Consider the following 16,853-nt stretch of genomic DNA (forward strand, 5'->3'; position numbering starts at 1 on the left):
AATATATCTATGTCCTGTTTCTTACATTGAGGAGGCTGACTTTGCCTCTAAACAGGAAATGGACAGAGAAGAGGTTAAAGTGGTGGAGGAACCTTTAAACCAATCACAGTGCAGCAAACTAACCTGCAGAAGATTTTCATGCAGACTTTAAACCACACAGTCAGTCTGCCTCAGTTTGTTTAGCAGCAGGTTTCACAGTGTGAACAAACATAACATTTGATTTAAACACGAGGACTTACATCATAGCTTTAAATGAGCATCCTCCCCTTTAAATCTAAGCTCTCTTCTTCCTCTCCTGTCCTTCTTTCTTATCTTTCTCCAAATCCTATCAGATAAGTTGGCGTGTCTTAGAAAACTGAATCTGTCCTGATAACTTTCTCAGTCCTTGGATACATGGATAAGCTCCAGTTTAGCCTCTGTGTTCCTGTAGAGTCAGTCTCTTCTCCCAGCATCATCTTTCTGAGCGTGTAATAAAACATCTTCTCTGGTTTCATCTTTTATTTTATAATAAATAATAATGCCCCGGCAAACGTGTCTTCCTGAGCCCACAGTGAGTCAGTGTGGGTGAGCTGTGGGCAGGACAAACCCACAGTTATCACCCACAGGGCCCCTGCAGTTTCACGCATAAAGGCCTATAGGTTTAGTAAAATGTAGGTGGGATCACGTGGACTAACTGTGGGTTTGTCCTGGCCACAGCTCACCCACATTGACTCAATGTGAGCTTGTTTTACTTCTTATTTTCATCCAGTTCACTCTGGTGCATTTCACATGTCTCCTGTCCAACACGAGCCACTGAGAGTTAAAAAGACTCATGTCTGGACACGAGACCCACTTTAGAGGTCCAGTAGAAGAGCTGGAGGTCAGATTCAAACCAGTCACTGCTGGTCAGACGTGGTCTGCAGCTGTGTGTGCATCCAAAGAGAAGCCTCTCAACTCACAGGCAGGTGATGTGAGCAGGTGAGGAGCTTCTGTGGAGTGCTGCAGGAACTCATTAGCTCAGAGGTGGTGACGCTGCAGTCATGTGACTGTGGTGGAGTTTGTTTATAGACTAACAATCTCAGCTGTTACTTTAGTCGTACTTGTGTTTTCTTCAGACTGACAGAAGGATCTTTGATAGACTCACACAGCTCGCGAAGGATTTCTAAACTGCAGCGTTTGCAGGTCAGTTTTAAAAAGGCCGTACTTGAACATGATTGGCTCAGAGCTCAGACCTTTGCTCCTGTTACCCCTCCTTATACTGAGGCTTCCGTCTTTAATGTGGTAACAGGCGGCTGTGAAAGAGCTGAAGTGAAAGTCTGCAGCTCACACTGACCCTCGGTGCTGATCTAGACACCATGAAGACTGCACCTGTGGCTCTGCTCCCCGGTGAGTCACACACAGCAATCCTACACCCACTCACCCACTCAGTGATCCCAGCTACCACAGAGTGAGTCCAGCTCCAGGTAAAGGACGGACACTGGATGACCTGTGAGTTTACTCCGTGTTGTCGGGGGAGAAAACAGGAAGTTGGCTCAGTTCTGTTCTGTGTAAATCCAGAAAATAATCCAATCAGAAATCTTTAATATTCCGAAGGGTCAGGGTCTGTAGTTTAGAGTCACGGGTCTCTGTAAAAGATGTGCTTGTTTTTTAAATGTTCATTCTTAATATAGACACAAACAACAAAGGACACAATAAATATTACAAATGAGGAAAGAAAAGCAGGAACTGGGATTCTGGAAGGTTTTTGAAACCTTTAAAGTTTTTATATTTTGTCCCATTTAAACATAGGAGGAAACTTACATAATGATCTAAAAGCTGAAAACAATTTGGCTGTGATGATTCAGCAGTACTTCAGGTGCTTTATAGTGAGGAATGTGGTAACCAAGAAAATATTGGTCTTTCGTCCCGGATGGTCCAATCTTCTTCCTGATCTAACCGTGTGGACGTCTGCCACAGTATGTTAGTGTACACCTCTGAGGACATGAGAGGAAGCTCAAGTCTGTGGATTTTCCTCCTGTTGCAGGTGTGTGTGTGCTGCTGCTGTCTGCATCAACTGTTTCTGCAGGTGAGTTGATGAAGTGAAAACGATCAGTGAGACTCCAACAAGAACACAAATACATTTACTCTGTGTCTCCTCCAGTGTCTCTGTCTGTCAGTCCAAACCTTCAGCAGGTCTTCAGTGGATCCTCTCCAGTGTCTCTGAGCTGTGATGATGGATGGACGGTGAGGAGGACCAGAGGAAACCAGACTGATGAGTGTGGACCAGCGGCAGACTTCAGGAGACTTAATGAGTCCTTGTGTGTTCAGGACTTGCAAACAACCTTCACAGCGATTTACTGGTGTGAAACCAGTTCTGGGCAGAAGAGTGATGAAGTCACCATCAGTGTTTCAGGTAAAGTAAGTTGTTTCTTTTCTTCTTTTTTTCACAGTTGCTCTGGACATTTAAGGGCAATACAGTATCAGGACCACCTGTGACAGGTGAAGTACAACCATATATTTATTTTTATATATATATGCAGGTGGTGGGCATTTAGCATAAAAAGCGCCTTGAATGTGTGAATAACAGCTTGATCCATAGGCTAGTTCAACAATGTGGTGCTTATGTGGAGATGAGCCGTTAGAATCCAGTTTATACTTCAAATGACACGTTGTCTGAATTTTACTTTCATGTTGTTTTAATAGATGTTTAAATTAATGTCTCAGATTTTTGTTCATATTGTTTTGGATTTTTTAGGCTAGGAAACACTGATATACTTAAAATACTTGTAATTAGGAGATACTTAAATACTTAGAACTCACTGCTACACTAAACTAGATGGTGTTAAATCTGCTGCACTGTGGTACAGAACAGCCATTGACCTGCGGGGCTGAAAGTTCCTGCAGTTCCTCTAATGTCCACCAGAGGCTCCAGCAGGGAGTTAGCCCTCACAGGCTCTCATGTTAAAATATCTAATAAATAAATAAGTTAATCTAATTTTGCCCTTTATAACAATAAAACGGGAGAGAATTTTTTGTAACGCACCTGTTTAAACTGTATTAAAGTTTCATCAGTGGGGGCGTGGCCTCTTTAAGTGACAGGCCCTTGATAGGCAGCTGTGGTTACTAGCAAAGTTACCTCTGGAACGTGTTTATGCTTTTGGACCAATAGGATGGCTGCTGGTTAGTTAATTGTAATAACAGACTGTCTCAGAAATTTTTGCTGTACTTCAGTGAAATTCCAGTTTTAATTTGGACGATATGTAGCACTGATTAGCAAACATCAGTATGGTCTATGGAAGCAGCTTGACAGCTACACTAGCTATCTGTTCTTCTCCCTCATAACTAGAAGAAAATGCCTCTGAGTGATCATTATAAAAGCAGAGGGTCAGACTGCAGTGGCCACACCATCTTTTACAGTCTGTGATGATGAACGTTGATGAATTCAGTCCTATGACATCATCATTTGACCTCCTGCATGCTGTCTCCAGAAGCTTCCTGTCTAAATGTCTGTACTTTTGTCTCTGTCATCCAGAAAAAGGAGTGATCCTGGAGATCCCGGCACTTCCTGTGATAAAAGGAAGTAATCTCACTCTGCGTTGCAGGCTCAGCACTGGTGACACGGTGGCAGCTTACTTCTTCTACAGTGGACGTCATCTTGTATCTGGACATAAAGAGCACACCATCTCCAACGTGCAGCAGTCTAATGAGGGTTTCTACTGGTGTGCTACTGATCTGAGTGGATCATCTGCTCATAGCTACCTGAGGGTCAGAGGTCAGAACACTGACATCATTTGCTGTCATCATAAATTGGACCCCTTTTGTGTTTTTCTAATGTCCTTGACCTCAATGGAGAGGAGGTGGAGCAAAGAGAGAGAATTCATCACTCTGAGATTTGACTGTGGTTATTATCACAATCAATAATAATGTAATAACTAGCATGCTCCTCTTCAGCATCTAATACTAATAGATGGAAATGAAAGCCTGTGTTGGTGGTGTAGCCTCGTTGCACTGATCACATTGAGCCTTTCTATCGAACCCTGAGTGAATGAACTGAAGATGCTTCCTTATCTCTCCTGCAGATCCCCCGACGACCTCCGTCAGATCATCTGTCCATTCTCGTGAAACCATGTCCCCCATTCCCTCTCTTCCCCCTCCTCCCACCAACTGTTCCTCACCTCGTCCTCCTCCTGCTCCTTCTTCCTGTGCGCCTGTGTTGAGACTCCTCTCCCACCTGCTGGCCTTTTGTATTTACTCCATCACCACCGGCCTGCTGCTGTCCATCTGCTTGGACCGGCTGGCCACCAGGCGCTCAGGTAGATACCTCCACACAGGTCCATCACTGCTGCCATCCTGCTGGCAGCTGTGACTGTAAAATCACAAACGTCTGCACTGCATTTTTGATTATTACAATAACCGGACTGCTAAAGCCAAACCATAGCTTTAATCTGATATTTCACCTCTCTTAACCAGGATTAGACTCACATACTAACCTTTATACACCCAAATAACAGCAGAAAAGAACCAAAGGTAACAACTTCTAGTGTCTGAAACTATTTTAAGAAGTTGGAACTTGATTGTGAGCGCTTCAACTGTGACCTGGTGCAGTAAAAGGTGTACTGAACTGTAGCTGCACAGACCTCCAGAGCTGCATGGTTTAAAGCAGAGATCTCTTTGAGAGCTATTGTCCTGTAGCTTTTATGCAGAGAAACAGCTGAATCAAATGGTTGAATTACCTCTTCAGCATGTCATCAAGTTAGGCAAAGGCCTGGTAACAAGCCATTCATTTGATTCAGGTGTGTTGAAACAAAGATGCATCTAAAAGCTGCAGGACGGTAGCTCTGAGGACTGGAGTTGGAGACCCCAAAGCTGGAAGACATGATCGAGACAAGGCTAAAGGACTGGAGCTTGAGGTCACTGTGGAGGATCAGCATCAGATTACAGAAGACATCCACGTGACTGTCACACAAACATGTAGGATGAAAACCTGCATCTTAACCTGAACCCAGTGTCCTGTATCAATGAGTCACAGCCCTACAGTTCACCCACAGCTGCCCACTGTGCGCCTGCTGTGGGCCAACTTGGACATACGATGGTGCCCGCGGTGCAGCATGTTTCCAGTGAAAAGCAGCGATCAATGAGGACTGTATGCATATGTGTGGAGACTAACATTCACCCCGATGCTTTGCCCACAGGAAACAGACTTCCCGTCTCCGTGGAGATGACCCAGTGCATTGAACAAAACTACGAGGCGGTGGTTGACATCACAGGTGAGCGCGCGCTCTACGAGGACTCTGAATACTCTGAATGAGTCTGCTGCTCTGACTCCGGTAACGTTTCATCACATGTGAGCAGAGGGAAGCGTCCATCATGCGGGAAGCTCCAGCTTCTCATTTCTCAGACTGCACATGTGATACTGTTTCCTTCCCGCTCCTCACAGTCACTTCCTGAAAGATTTTTTACTAAATCATGTCACGTACTGTGGACATGCCTTTGTTCAGAGTCCAGGGTTTTCCCCCCTGCTCTCTGCTCACTCTCCTGTTGACTCTTTGAATCGCAGCTTTTGTGTATCGGCTCACAGATGAACGTCTGATGTTGGAGGTTAAACTGCTGTAACAGTGAAGCCCAGAGAGGGTTTCCCACTTTTACTAATAACATAACGTTTCAATCTGTATATGTTTAACTTTACACCTTGTAACAGTTTAATGCTGGAACTATTTTCTCTGTACTGTCTTCATCCGCCAGCCATATAACAGCTGGATGATGTTACAGCTCAGCTGATGGGGGGGGAAGCTTCCTGTGGTGTTGTCATGCCATGTTCTCTACAGTCATACAGCCACACTGTGGAAACTAAAACTCAAGACTAAAACCAACTGTGAAGAAAATATTGTCATCACATGATATAAAATTAACTAAACTAAAACAACTGAAACAATATTGGAAAAAAATAAAATGATATATTAAAATAATCCTAGACTTTTGTTGAGGTTTTTTTTAACAGAATTATTCAGAGGAGGCTTTAGTTTAGTTGAGCTTTGATGTAATTATGAGTCACGTTTTTATGTCTTCATGCATTTTCTAAATTCCTAAATGCGCCCCAGACGAGTGCCATAATATTAGAGTTAGCCTGCTTTTATTAGTGGACACATATCAGCTGAATAACAGAATCTGCTATTTAACACTTTTTTAACTTCGTCATGGTTTTTAACTGCTATTATGCGTGAAACTGCCCATAGGCCGGAGGGTGAACTGTAACCTAACCGACTCAGAGACAAGCGCAAACAAGTTTAACTCTTCAAAGCTCACGTTACCACACAGTTATGATGTTTTTATTCTCTTTCATCATTTTGATCTTCTTACATTCTCACATTTCATCATGTTTCCAGCCCGAGTCTCTTACATGACACACACTCCTGCAGTTCACTTTGTTCACTGTTACTAAGGTGAAAACCCAGCAGAGTTTCAGTCTGACACTTATTTAAAACCATCACCGCCCACAATGACCGAGAAACTTTAGTTTTCTATGTAATTTTATAAAATGCTCCATTTAAAGGAAACAACATTTACTGGATTGGCATACATTCAGTTTAACACATTTGAAAACATTTTCATTAATTATTTAAATAGACAAATAATTTAAAAAATATACATTTTAGTTGCATTTTTTTCTAAATGTTTGCTTCATGCTTTTTAGACGCAGCTGACTCGGAGAGCTCACAGATAAACCACGTGCAGCACTTTATAATAAAGTTATACTATTAAACATTAGTGAGTATTAGCAAATGCTTCATTACTGAGTCACTCATAAATACAGACATGTTGTTACTGTTAGAGTTGCTGATATCAGCTGTTACTGCTGCTGATAATCATGATCACAGTCATAATAACACATCTGTGTTTATCTGTGTTCATAAAGGTAAACTAAGGAGCAGTAATGGTATATAGAAGATTGATAAGACATACACTAAACTGTATTTATACACATCTATATAAATGTACACAGAGTACTCCTTATAAACTTTGTAAACAAACGTCACATCTGTGGTGGTCATTTTTAACACTTGGTTTGTGTTTTTGTGTCTCTCGTCTGACCAGAATCCTGAACTGAGATCAGTAAATAAAGCTTGTTTCCTCTTATCCACTTCTCTGGGCAGTGTCTCAGTTTCACTATCGGTCAGTGTCACTTCTTCTTTGCTTCAGCATTAATGGTCATGTCTGATAACCTGCAGTACAAACATGAGCTGTAACTGTGAATGTGGAGAAAGATGAAAGTAGAAGGCTGGCACGTGTTTTCAGTGTGAGTGGTGTGTGAGGTGTGTTCACAGCTCTAAATAAATGTGCCTGCACTGAGACCGGGATGCATTACACTTTAGGTTTATTGCTTTTTAATAAATGCTCAAAAAAGTTAAAATATGTAAAACAGCTCCACATGAGTCAGCCTGTCAATGGAAAATTGTACTTAGTAGTCAGTATAATCTTTTAATGATATAAGTTTCCATATATGCTTAGAGGTGTATAATCGATTGAGTAGTGATAGGATGTGTGATCTTTAGTAGACTTTGTGTGCATTCCAGGGTGTTCTGGTTTTCAAACCCACATCCTGGGAGCATGGGAGAGGTCATACCTTGTTTTATTGTTTTATGATAGGATAAACGTATCTATGTCTGTTTTAGGCTAAGTGCATTTTGTTTAGATGAACTGCTGGACTTCCAGACCAGCAGGTTTAGGGAAGTCGTTTATGGACACACACACACACACACACACACACCTAAACATTAAACATCCACATTCCAATGTAAAGAACAAACACCCACTGATGTATAAATAAAGACCAGGGCAGTCTCAGAGCGCGTGTCACAGAGCCCTGCTCTGTGCTGCCCTTGTATACAAGTAAAACTGTGTTTCTCCTCTCTGATTCTCAACTGAAGAAGTGTTTTAGAATAATTCTCCTGACATTTGTTTTGGTCCTTCGTAGCCGGAGCAGAAACATCAGAACTGTTATCTGTGACTCTGCTCTAGGATCTGGCGGACTGAGTCCTGACGCTGTGGGAAGCCAGCACCAAAGTCTGTGCACAGCCCTTTTAGAATTTGGGTCCGGACCGGTGTTTATAGTCTGGTCCACTGCGGTGGGATTCAGTCTGACGATCCAAACCACCAGTGAGTCGTCTGAGGGTGAGAAACACTATTTTGATATATAAAACGGCCGCAGAGGTTTAATGAAACGCGTAAAATAGGTTAGGGTTCGCTGAAAGGAACTGTGTTTAGACTGGTTTTAGAGGTAGCCGTAATTACTTCGTAACAAATTGTAAAAGCGCGCAAATGTCTATATGTGTGTGTGTGCATTGTGTAACAGTAATCTGCATTAAGCTTAAGGTTGCTCAAATTCAGTACAATGACATATGAGATGAAGTAAAATAGGTAAATATTTGAACTAATGACGTGCATAGAGGCACTTGACCTGTTTGAAAGACTGTCATCCTAATATGAGCCATTGTTGAGATATAGAGCACAGATATGAAAACAACTAATATGCTGAACCCTGTATGAAACCGTTGAAAACTATATGATGGAGAAGCTGAATTGAATATGAAAGTGCAAGTCTTTGACACTGTGGGCAAAGCACACAACCACTATGTGAGGTTGAGTTTCTGTCTCTTCTGAGCTGATTAGCAAGCTTCACATTATCAGATCGAGAGCTGCTGAGAACTCATTAAAGAGAGAGAAACAGAACTATGATAATTATGATAACTGGAGTGTGCAGCGTTTCCGTGAGTTCTTTCAGATGCGCAGCAGTTTTCCTGTCTCTTGACTCAGTGTGTAGAGTGTTTATAGCATCAGCATCATGTTTCTGTTTATTTGTTTTGTTGGGTTGAAAACTAACTAGATAAACTTGTGATCATACTTATGGATCACCATGGCACATATCATCAGCCATATGGTTTATTTATGCAGATGAAAAAGTGAGTGTGAATGTGTCTGACGTCGCAGTGTGTGTGTGCGCTGTGTAAAAGTAACTTTTAAGCCTCCAATTGTGAGAACAGTGATTCTGCAGGTCACCATGCAAAAAAAAAAAAAAAAAAAGAAAAAGAAAAAAAAAGTGTAGAGTAAAGAAAAGACAAAATTTACATTGAAAATGAAAAAAAAAAATCATAGGGAAAAGGTTTTGTGTTTATCAGCCAAGAACAAGACAGGAGAGTTCAAAAAAAGAAAAGAAAGGAGAGTTCTGTGTGTTGGTTAAACAGTGATGATAATAATGAAAAATGTCTTAGTTTTATCACTTTCAGATGAAAAGCAGACCTGGATTGATTTTCCACATGCAGCAGTCGGAATAAAGTTATAGTTTAACATCATTGGAAACATTCAGGCCAATTTCTGGCTAACTTATTTACAGCACCATGTGTCCCTCAACCTCGCAAGCGAGCTCTCACTCCTCCCTGAAGACAAGGAATGCAGTTCCAAAGAGCAATAACATGGCAGATAAAGAGACAGCAGCAAAGTCCTGAGCAAAGAGACCCAGCAAGCAGCAGCAGTGTGGACAAACAGCATCGGAGAAGAAGAGCAAACCATCATCCTGACTGGATGAATGACACTGTGTTTCCAACAAGCTGCAACTTCACTGTGCTTGTGAAAAGGACTTTTGAGGAGAACTGAGGAGACTGTTGGAGGTTGACATTTGCCGCCTTTGGAGAAAATGGCAAGAAGAGACAGTGGAACACAGGACAAAGCTGAAGAAGAACTGCCGGCTGTTGGACTGTTGAAGTGGGAGAGGACAACAGAGTGGGAGCAGTAGGTGAGAACACAGAGGAAAGCTGTTGTTTAATGTGGGAAATCAAAATTTGGGTTAGCAAACCTGGGGAAAAGAAAACTGACTGCTTAAGTGGAAAATTGAGAAGGAATCTGAAACACTGCAAAAAGAAACATATACAAAATCACACACACAAGCAGAACATGCATTAACCCTACTAACACAAACACAAGAGAGCTCATGAAGATTAGACAGCATCTTGAGCATGTGAGTCTGTTTATCATCTTGTCCAAGTCACCTCGTGTGATGCAAAGACCAGTGGACTCATAGCACATTAGTTACAAAATGATCAATTAATAGCAGAGAAGTGTGTAGGAAAGGCAGCTTTAAGAACATGCCCTGCTGGAGATGTAGCTCCAGACACATTGATTAAACCTGCCTAATAACACAAACACACATGCAATGAAGATCAGCTTGTTATCTCTCATCAGTGTTAAAATAGTGTAAATTTAACAGACACTTGTTATCAAATGCTGAATTTATCCAATGCTGACAGTTAACTCTCTGGGTTGCAGGACAACAGTTTAATTTTTGTGGGAAAAGAGATTCTGGTTTGACCAACCAGTGATCAGACAATAAATTTAGTTGTTAATATAGTAAATTGGGAGATGCTTTCTGCCTGACTGATGCAGCACAAGTAATTTACTGTATGAGGGAAATTCCATTTTTGTGATAATATTTTGAACATGCATTTCTGTTGTCCTGTCAACTTAGTGGGTTAATAGCTGATATGCAAATTAGTTGGTTGTTCTTTGATTAATGAAAGGTGATTGAATTCTAGCACGAGTGAATGAGATGTGTTGGAGTTTGTTGGAGTGGAGACTCTAAAACACTGAGTTTCCTGTTGTGATGTGCAAGTGAATCCTGCACCCAGATACACAACTCTGAATACATAAGAACAAACTTCTTTTGTGAAATGTATGACAACATGTCACATGTTTTATGATGAAGGGGAAAAAAGGAAAACTAAATAAAATCTGTGGCCTAAATGAGTAAAAAGTACAGATTAAATTCATAGCTAATAAGACATTAGGCTTATGTTGTGTGTTGTGCGGCTGATGGTTGGTTTGGAATTAATCTAGCTGATGATTTTTCTTTTGTTGTGAAGTTGAGCCTGCCAATTAGTATGATGGTATGATAAATCATGCTAATAGTATGATTTACCCGCCTGAGATGAGGAGCGTGTGTCATGACTGAACAAGGCCTTTTTATTTTGATACTTTCACAGTGCACTGAAAGTTTCGGTTGATAGAATAGAATAGAATTCAACTTTATTGTCATTGCACATGTCACAGGTACAGGGCAACGAAATGCAGTTTGCATCCATCCAGAAGTGCTTTAGTGATATAGATATATTACAATATATATTAGCAATAATATAGATATGCAAGTATATTACAGAAATGGGTCTATTGTGGTATGTTATAATGTACATGGTATGAAGTATGTTGTGAATATTCTATAACTATAGGTATGTACAGGCTGTAGTGAGTACAAGCTATGTACAGGATATGAACAGGATATAAATATGAAAAACTATACAGAATATGAAATAAATAACTTTACAGAAATATGAGATATACAGTTATACAGAAATGGGAACTATGCAAGTTGTAAACAGTTGTAAGGTTAAAAATTATTGTATGTACAGAATGATTATTTACACAGAACTATACAGTAGTGCAGTTAAGATAAGTGAGGGTGTGGATAATTTCTACAGAGGCTGTCAGATGTCAGGAGGCAGAAATGATCTCTGTTTGAGCAGATCTGCACGATTAGAACAGAAGCGCTATACGACATGTCGAGAAAACCGTTGCAAGTGACTTTCTCCAAAAAATTAAAATGGGCTCAGGAGAAAGTCACTTATCTGGGACAATTAAAATGAAAGTCCCTGTCAAAAAGGATTCAGCGAGGTAATCCAGTCTAAATTCTTTTTTTGAAATTTTCTTTTTTAAAATGACATCATCTTGCTATGAGTGGAAACTAAATGCGAAGATAGGTTCCTCTATCAGCAAAGAAAGAATGAATGAATGCATGAATGAATGAGTGGAAGAGAGAAAAGAAAAAAAACTGACTGACTGGTAAAAGCTGACAGAAGCTGACAGACTGACTGACATCACTGTGCGAAGTTAACCCCCAGCTGACAAACATGCAGATGAATTTATGTGTGTTTCTTTTACAAGGAGCAGGAAGATGATAACACCATCCTAGGTTGCATAACGATTTAACCTTTTAAATGCCACTTTCTGTGTCTGTGCATCTACCAGGGGTGTTATTCACTACCTTGTGTTGCTCACAGAGGTAACTGTGAGAAAGTGTGTGTACACCTGCGCAGCGCTAACATTTCTACAGCATGACAGTTCTTCATGTGATTTGATCATGTGATTTATACCAGGATGGCTGGTTGATGTTTTTCTACTACAGGATTTCTGGGTTCATGTGTGAAGAAAACAGGTTATGAGTTGGTGATGCTGTTACACTGTGTTGTTGGGGAAATGTGAAGGTTACTTTGACGATGTGAATAATATGTGAGACATTTCCTGTGTTGAAACTAGTGTTACTTCTTTCCACAGCTATGGATGGCTAACTTTATGGTCTTTTTATAGCACCTCTGGAACCTGTCAATTTGTGCCTGACCTCCAGGATTGTCCATGTGTGTTGCTGATGTTTGTTTTTTCTAAGATTGCATGTAGAGGATTCAGCAGAGACGGACAAGTAACATGAGAAAGCAAATAAGAGATGCAGTGTTTATGGAATAGTTTGATATGGGGCTCATTAGCTGGCCACTACTGAGCTCCTAGTGTTAAATACGTGGAGTGACTTTGTTAAGGGAAGTCACCGATTACATTAATGTTAACTGAGTACATGGGATGATCCATGTCTGAGGCAAATTATGGCAATAATTGTAGTTTTCTAATTTGAGAAAACCTGCACATGATACTTGTCCTGTTGATGCTGAATGCTTTATTACTCTAATGATACAGTTGTTTATAAGTGTGAAGTTTGATTTCACTTCCAGGTCTTCTTTTCCAGGCCATGATGGTGTGTATGCAGGCTCCTGGCGGAGTCGGGTTTTAAGCAAACTTAATATGCAAAACACACTAACAGCTTTTATTGCAGGGTTATAGGTCCGGGGTGGTGCTGCTCCAGAGGGGGAGACGCCCGGATGTTGCCTGGGACATGATCTAGCTAACCTTTTTCTTTCAGACAGGAATCTAGGTTTCATGAGTTGACTCATGGGAGTGTCCATGCGTCAAGAGGAGGGGTCCAGAATTATAGAGTTACATGAAACTATCTTTTCTATGTTTTCTAAACTATGTTTTTATGATTTTTGTGTGATTAACAGTTCATCTACGGGTATTAAACCTATGCAAGTGGTGCATCTGTTTTCAGATGAGGCTTTGATGGTTCATAAATGAAGCTCACTGAACTAAAGAATGTGGTTTGATGATGATTGACATGCTTTCCAAATAGAGGTTTTTCCTCCTAGCAAGGAAATACAGGTGCAGCAGTTAAAGTATTGCTGAAAGGAATCTCCTGAGAAATCTTCAGAGGCCCAGTGACAAGCAAACCCATTCCAGGCATAGCTGACAGCCCAGGCAGTGGTTGAGGTCAAAGGTCGAGCTGGTTGGGGCCCATCATGAGATCAGACTTTGGAGCCACAGCAAGGACCATGAAGCTGTGAAGGATGAGAGCTGTGCCAAGGGGGCTTTCCAGAGGCCAACAGAGGAGATTGTGGACGACAGACGGGCACCTGAAGGATGAGGGGAGCGTGCCAAGCTCCATCGACAACGCAGGGGGAGTCCAAGGAAGGCATCATGATTCTGTGAGAAGCACAGGAACCAGAAGCGATGGTGGTGATGACAGCAGTTTCCTATGAACATCACCTAATGCTGTGTCACTGTACTGTGCACACGATGGCACACTGAAGACTGCTGGGATCATAACAGCAGTAAGATAACGGGATCCAGTACCCTTTCCACAGAGGGTTTTCCTGCAGAGGATGGACAATGGAGGAGTCAAATGTCCCCCACAGAACAGAGGCCATAAAACTAGAGTGCTGACGAGGTCTGCAGCTTTGAAGATAGCTGAGACCCATGTTGACAAACAACAAACTCAACTGGTATGTTTGAATGTCTATTCTACATACATTTGGACTCTGGTCCTATGGACAGTGATGGAAACAACTGGAAGAGACATTTATGACGCCCTGCAGAACTTAAACCACTCTGCAGAAAGATGTGATTTACATGTCTTGCGGAAGAGCACCATCAAGCTGGAGTGATCATGAAAATGTTAATTTCTTATTTTGACCATTAACAATTCATTTGTTCACTTGTAGGATGCAGGTTACCATTGAAGGAGATCAATGAGAACTTGGATAACTGCTAATATGTTTGTCAAACTGTGTATGTTTACATATGCTGAGTATAAAAATGGTTGCATTAACACTATCAGACATGAGGTGTTCATAACTGGGGACTTTTACAGCATAACTGCCGAAAGAGGAGAATGTTGGATTTGTATTATTTATGTTTACAGCTATCTACTCATATATGCTTAGGGCTTTGTAATTAGTTGTAGATAGTGCATTTTGTGCATTTTGTTTAGATGAACTGCTGGACTTCCAGACCAGCAGGTTTAGGGAAGTCGTTTATGGACACACACACACACACACACACACACACACACACACCCCTAAACATTAAACATCCACATTCCAATGTAAAGAACAAACACCCACTGATGTATAAATAAAGACCAGGGCAGTCTCAGAGCGCGTGTCACAGAGCCCTGCTCTGTGCTGCCCTTGTATACAAGTAAAACTGTGTTTCTCCTCTCTGATTCTCAGCTGAAGAAGTGTTTTAGAATAATTCTCCTGACACAGCCCTACATAATTAATTAGCTTAGTGAGGGGTACACAGCCAATTCAGGTATAAGGACCAGTTTAATCTACAGCATAGACCTGTATGCATAATTACAACCACACACACATCACAGTTATAAAACTACAACAGCCTATCCCACCTTTCCATGACCTTGATGATCTCATCGAGGTCATAGAAAGGTGGTTTGGAGGATTACAAAGGAACAGCTTTCATTGATGATGAATGAAAGTCTGAGCTGCAGCCTGTCAGCATCAACGGGGAGTGTGTGGAAAGGGTCTCCAGTTTCAAGTTTCTGGGTGTGCACATAGACACAGACCTCCAATGGAGCTCTAACACCTCTGCGGTTTTAAAGAAGGCCCAACAGCGTCTCCACTTTCTGAGAATCCTCAGAAAAATGGACCTGAAGAAGGAGCTGCTGACCGTCTTCTACCGCTGCTCCATTGAAAGTGTGCTGACATATTGCATCGGTGTGTGGTTCTCTAGCTGCACCACAGCACACAGAAAGGCACTCCAAAGGGTCATCAATATGGCCCAAAAAATCATTGGACATCCTCTTCCCTCCCTGAAGGACCTGTACAGCACTCGCTGTCTCAAGAGGGCACGCAGCATCCTACGGGACGGTACACACCCAGGACACCGGCTGTTTAACCTGCTGCCGTCTGGCAGGAGGTTCAGGCTGCTGAGGTCCCGAACAAATAGACTCAAGGACAGCTTTTACAACAGGGCAATAGCCCTGATCAATGCAAATAGCTGACCTGACTGGCTACCTACCTGGACTTACCGTTAACAACGGTAAAAACAGTAATAATAATAATATTTATATTTATAACAAGGTGCAATAATAATTAATGTGCAATAATAACAGTAATACACATACACTTATTCTTCTTTTTTATTACTAAGTTATTATACTGTGTTGTGTTGTTTGTGTTGCGTTGTGATGTGTCGTATCGTGTCGTGTTGTGTTACATGTAGTGCCGACGTAGGACAGTTTTCCAATTTCATTGTACTATTGTACTATGTATGACTGTGCAATGACAATAAAGAGTTATCTTATGTTCAAACTACAGTGTTCAGAGATGGACGGCACCTCAACCTGCTGTGACCCAGATGTTTTTATGGAGGTCATATAAACAAGCTTTCTTTATTATACATGTTTGACGTTTAAAGAAGAACATTAAGGGTCAGATTCACTGCAGCACAAAGACTTCTTTACACATGGAGACCTTTGAGGTTTATTACAGAGGCTCAGAGTCAGTGACAGCCATAAACAGGAGTAAACACATCTCAGGAGTGAGAACACATCTCCTGAGATTTATAGTTAACCTCACATGTGTTGATGTCAGTGAAAGAGTCACTTAAAAACATCCAGCTGTGAATGTTTCACACCACCTTAGGGGTTCTTAGAGTGCTTCTTCTCTCTGAAGCTTTAGAGCTGCTCTGAGGAGTTTGCAGCTTTGAGCAGAGGAGACAAACCAGAGACAGTCTCAGCTCGGAGACCACGACTCTCTCTGCAGTGAATCATACTTATTATTAATCTCTGTCTCTCTTCCACAGCATGTCTTTATCCTGTCTTCCTTCTCTCACCCCAACCGGTTGTTGTGATTTGGCACTATATAAATAAAATTGAATTGAACTGAAATGACCCCGCTGAACCACATGACCACAGCGGTTAATACAGAAAACACCAGCCTTTAAAAGAAATGTGTAGTATCAGTCTGACATCTGCCCAGTTTCACTTTCAGTGTCAGAGTAAATGTGTGCTGTCGGACGGGGAACACAATGATTTCACAGCAGATGACAGTGAGAGAGCTTCTAGTCTGTGTCACTCATCTTCCCATCATGCACTGCCTCTCAATGACCTCTGTGATGTGTTTACTGACCTCTGACAGAGTCAGTTTTCTCTGTCTAAGGATGTAGACACCACTGTGGTTGGGATGGGGGTGTTTCAGGGTCAGACTGAGGTCTGTGGTTGTCAGTGGCTCTTCTTTCATCTCAGTGGGGCCTCGATGTTGACTTCACAGATTCACTACAATGTTCTCCCTCTGTGTTCTCTCTCGTCTGTAAAACCAAACAGTGTCAGACACTCGGCTCCTTTCCTGTGACTGTGGGTTCTGTATCTCACAGAACTTTAAAGCACGTTGAACTCTTATTTGCACAAGTAAATACACACACAAGGCCACTTTATTAGGTACACCATGCCG

General features: G+C 41.5%; 1 protein-coding gene across 1 annotated transcript; it reads left to right on the top strand.

Annotated features, from left to right (window-relative positions):
* Nucleotides 1–1,137: 1,137 nt before the first annotated feature.
* LOC100699533 (uncharacterized) lies at nt 1,138–7,092 on the top strand. Its single transcript, XM_013267502.3, has 7 exons — nt 1,138–1,161; nt 1,268–1,365; nt 2,003–2,044; nt 2,120–2,371; nt 3,491–3,730; nt 4,038–4,271; nt 5,151–7,092. Exons 2-7 carry the CDS (start codon nt 1,335–1,337, stop codon nt 5,264–5,266), a joined length of 915 nt encoding a protein of 304 aa, XP_013122956.1. The 5' UTR covers nt 1,138–1,161; nt 1,268–1,334; the 3' UTR covers nt 5,267–7,092.
* Nucleotides 7,093–16,853: the final 9,761 nt, after the last annotated feature.

This window comes from Oreochromis niloticus, linkage group LG3 (assembly GCF_001858045.2).
Source record: "Oreochromis niloticus isolate F11D_XX linkage group LG3, O_niloticus_UMD_NMBU, whole genome shotgun sequence".
Taxonomy (NCBI): Eukaryota; Metazoa; Chordata; class Actinopteri; order Cichliformes; family Cichlidae; genus Oreochromis; species Oreochromis niloticus.

Bases quoted from the DNA above. Each gene is read 5' to 3' on its own strand.
- LOC100699533 (XM_013267502.3), top strand. From the start codon at position 1,335: ATGAAGACTGCACCTGTGGCTCTGCTCCCCG. The intron at 2,045-2,119 runs GTGAGTTGATGA...TGTCTCCTCCAG, and splicing joins TGCATCAACTGTTTCTGCAG to TGTCTCTGTCTGTCAGTCCA. The intron at 3,731-4,037 runs GTCAGAACACTG...TCTCTCCTGCAG, and splicing joins TAGCTACCTGAGGGTCAGAG to ATCCCCCGACGACCTCCGTC.